Source organism: Gavialis gangeticus, unplaced genomic scaffold (genome assembly GCF_001723915.1).
Source record: "Gavialis gangeticus isolate Ggan-Ray unplaced genomic scaffold, GavGan_comp1, whole genome shotgun sequence".
Lineage (NCBI taxonomy): Eukaryota > Metazoa > Chordata > Crocodylia > Gavialidae > Gavialis > Gavialis gangeticus.
In genome coordinates this window covers 98,850,208-98,853,743 of record NW_017728992.1, presented here as the reverse complement: position 1 = coordinate 98,853,743, position 3,536 = coordinate 98,850,208, and the positions used below count along the sequence as shown (strand labels likewise).

The 3,536-nt window shown below is 46.3% G+C and overlaps 1 protein-coding gene across 2 annotated transcripts in view; it reads left to right on the top strand.

Annotated features, from left to right (window-relative positions):
- Positions 1–3,536, top strand: part of ROCK1 (Rho associated coiled-coil containing protein kinase 1) — a 179,040-nt gene that overhangs the window by 126,680 nt on the left and 48,824 nt on the right. For both annotated transcript variants that reach the window (XM_019526045.1, XM_019526036.1), the window contains exon 16: positions 2,703–2,949. In XM_019526045.1, the coding sequence (XP_019381590.1) occupies positions 2,703–2,949 (247 nt within the window). The remainder of the gene's footprint in view (positions 1–2,702; positions 2,950–3,536) is intronic.

The window sequence follows — 3,536 nt, the reverse complement described above, 5'->3', positions numbered from 1 at the left end:
AACTTCTTCCCCCTGCAGCCCTTTCACTCCCCCCTGCCCCTTACTGTCAGACACTGCTCAGGATCTCTTGCCTCCTTGAGGATGTGGAAATGAGGGGCAAACTTGAAACAGGGACCAAAAAACACTGGCTTTGAAATAAACCTACCTATAAAATTTGCATAAAAGCAAATTACTGCAGTTACCTATAGGCTTAGTTTATCCAGAATTGTTGCATTTCACCTTTTTAAAAAACTTTTGCAGGTTCCAGCACAGGTACTATGGTATGGTACCATAACCATACATTTGAGCAGCACTTTTCTACCTACTTAGTTTCATAGTTGGTAGGGTTGGAAGGGACCTGAGCAGATCATCAAGTCCGACCCCCTGCCATGGCAGGAAAGAGTACTGGGGTCAAATGACCCCAGCAAGGTGGTCATCTAGCCTCCTCTTAAAGACCCCCAGGGTAGCAGTGAGCATCATTTCTCTTAGAAGTTGGTTCCAGATCCTAGCTGCCCTGACAGTGAAGTAGCGCCTCCTGATATCTAGCCTGAATTTACCCTCTGCCAGCTTGTGACCTTATTTCTAGTCACTCCTGGTTGCGCTTGGGGGAACAGGAACTCCCTCAATGCCTGCTGGTCCCCCCTGACTTGTTTGTAAATGGCCACCAGATCCCCCCTCAGCCTTCTCTTGTGGAGGCTGAACAGGTTCAGGTCCCTTAGCCTCTCCTTGTGGGGCCTGCCTTGCTGCCTCCTGATCATGCGAGTGGCCCTCCTCTGGACCCTCTCCATGTTGTCCACATTCCTCCTGAAGTGCAGTGCCCAGAACTGGATGCAGTACTCCAACTGTGGCCTGACCAGTGCCCCATAGAGGGGGAGGATCACCTCCTTGGACCTGCTTGAGATGCATCTGTGGATGCATGACAAGGTATGGTTGGCCTTCCTGACCGCGTTCCCACACTGTCGGCCCATATTCATTTTGGCATCAATAATGACTCCAAGTTCTTTTTTGCCTCTGCACTGATGAGAAGGGAGCTCCCCAGCCTGTAGCTATGCAGTTGGTTCTTCCCCCCCCCAGGTGCAATACTTTGCACTTGTCAGTGTTGAAACCCATCCTATTCTCCTCCCACCCCTGTAACCTGTCTAGGTCCGATTTGCAGCCTATTCCTCCTTTCAAGCATGCCCACTTCCCCCCACATCTTAATGTTGTCTGCAAATTTGAACAGGGTGCTTTTTACCCCTCATCCAAGTTGCTGATGAAGACATTGAAAAGTGCAAGCCCGAGGACCAAGCCCTGTGGAACCCTACTGCCCACATCCCTCCAGGTTGAATAAGACCCATCCACCACCACTCTCTGGGTGCGGCTCTCCAGCCAGTTAGTGACCCATTTGACTGTGTAGGTGCCGACGCCACAGTCCCCTAGTTTTTTAATGAGAATGGGGTGAGAGACAGTGTTGAAGATCTTCCTAAAGTCCAGAAAGACTTATGTCCACTGCTACCCCTGTGTCTAAGGATTTTGTGACCTGGTCAGAGAAGGCCACCAGGTTGCTCTGACAGGACCTGCCTCTAATGAACTTATGTTGGTTGCCCCTAAGCATTATCTCCCCTGCTGACCCCTCGTGGACATGCGCCAAGATAATTATCTCAAAAAGCTTACCCAGGATTGAGGTAAGACTGACCCTAGGCCTGGGTGCGCCGCCTCTGGGGCCCATGGGCATCCCGGTCGGGGGGTGACAGTCCCTGTTCAGAAAAATGGAGGCAAAGGAATTGTTAAATAGGTTAGCTTTGTCATCTGGTGCGACGACCAGATTTCCTAGCATGTCTTGCAGAGGCCCCACGTTACCTAGTACCTTCTTTTTACCCCCTTTATATTTAAAAAAGGACTTCTGCTGTCTTGTTGTCCTTGATCTGGACTTCAGCACAGTACATACTATATATGATATTAATCCAAAGACAAAAGGGTCTCAGCCCCAGTCCCCCAAAGGATCCATGTATTAATGAGCTCCCACTTGCAACTAGGACTGGGTGTTCTTGTCACAAGTCCTGGGACCCACCAAAAATGTACATGCATATAAGACATGAAGCTGCTTGGTTCGGCTCTACCTCATGGAGCACAGAGCCACATGAATCATATATGACAAGTGGAGAGAGGGGGCAACAGAGCTTGTCATCTACACAGACATCCGGTGATGTATGCTGGACACTTAAGGCTGGTGAAGAAACAGGACTCATTGTAAATGGAAATAAAGGCCAGAATGAAGAGGAAGTTGGAATGTTTTAAGTGTAGTGGCTCACCATGACTTGAAAAAGAGTCAGTGCTGAGGAGGATGAGTGCAATGGGTGCTGTATCTTATTCAGAGGGGCTGCACTAAGCTTTGTGGTTGGTTCCCATCAGCATGTTTGCCCTATATGGGCCATGTGTTTTACAAGTATGCTCAGTTTGGGTTGTGTTCCATCAGCTTGATAGTTGGTTTCCATTAATGAGGACATGTTGCTTCTGGTAGCAATTAATGGTAGACAGTGTATTTAATGTAGCATTTCCTCTATGTGAATATAAAACAAGCTGCTTTTCTCACCATGCTGATTGGGAGGGAAAAAAGTTCCTTATATTTGAGTTAATCTGGTATTTTTTTTATACTTGTTGTAATAGTGGTTATGTGAATATAACAAACCTGACCTGTTAGTTATACCTGGAATTGGGAGTCTTATTATTTTTACTCTTACTAGCTAGAAGAAGCCAATGATTTGCTAAGGACAGAATCAGATACAGCAGTAAGATTGAGAAAGAACCATACAGAAATGAGCAAGTCTGTGAGCCAATTAGAATCGCTAAACAGAGAACTACAGGAGAGGTGCCGTGTTTTGGAGAGCACAAAATTGCAAGTGGAGAAGGATTATTATCAACTACAAGCAGCTTTGGAAGCAGAACGAAGGGACCGAAACCATGGATCTGAAAGGATAGGAGAGCTACAAGGTAATTGTTCTGTGCATATGTTGGGTTTGTTGTTTCTTCCTAAGAGTCTGATGCAATATTTTATATTGACCTTATTATAGTGCACAGGCATGGCGCGTATGCTAATTGAGCTATCAGAAGGGGGTTTAAATGGTTTATGGGCCCTCTACATAGAGATGAATTTGATGTATTGGAGGGCTTGTGACATGAAAGAATCACCAAACGTTTTTCATGGATAGCAGCCAAAGTCTTTAAAATGTATTTATTATAGGGGTGGGAAATTATTTCAGTTGGAAGGCTACTTTGGTGAGCTGTTGAGGGCCACAAGGATGGCCCCGTCCTTTGACAGGTGCCCTGCCCCCTGGTTGTTATCTTGGGACCAAAAAACCCATCCCTGACCTTAGCCACCAGAAGTCCCTCTCCTTGCCCTGGTACTCCTTTTGAGAGGAGGGGTTACCATTTTGAAATTTAATTTTTAAAAATATTTTTGTCCTGATTTGTGTGTATTTGCATAGTGTATCTAGAGACAATTGCATCATAGCTCAAAATGCAGTCTTTTTCTTGTTTGTTATGTGGGGGCGGTGATTGGGGGGTGGGTGTGTATGGTG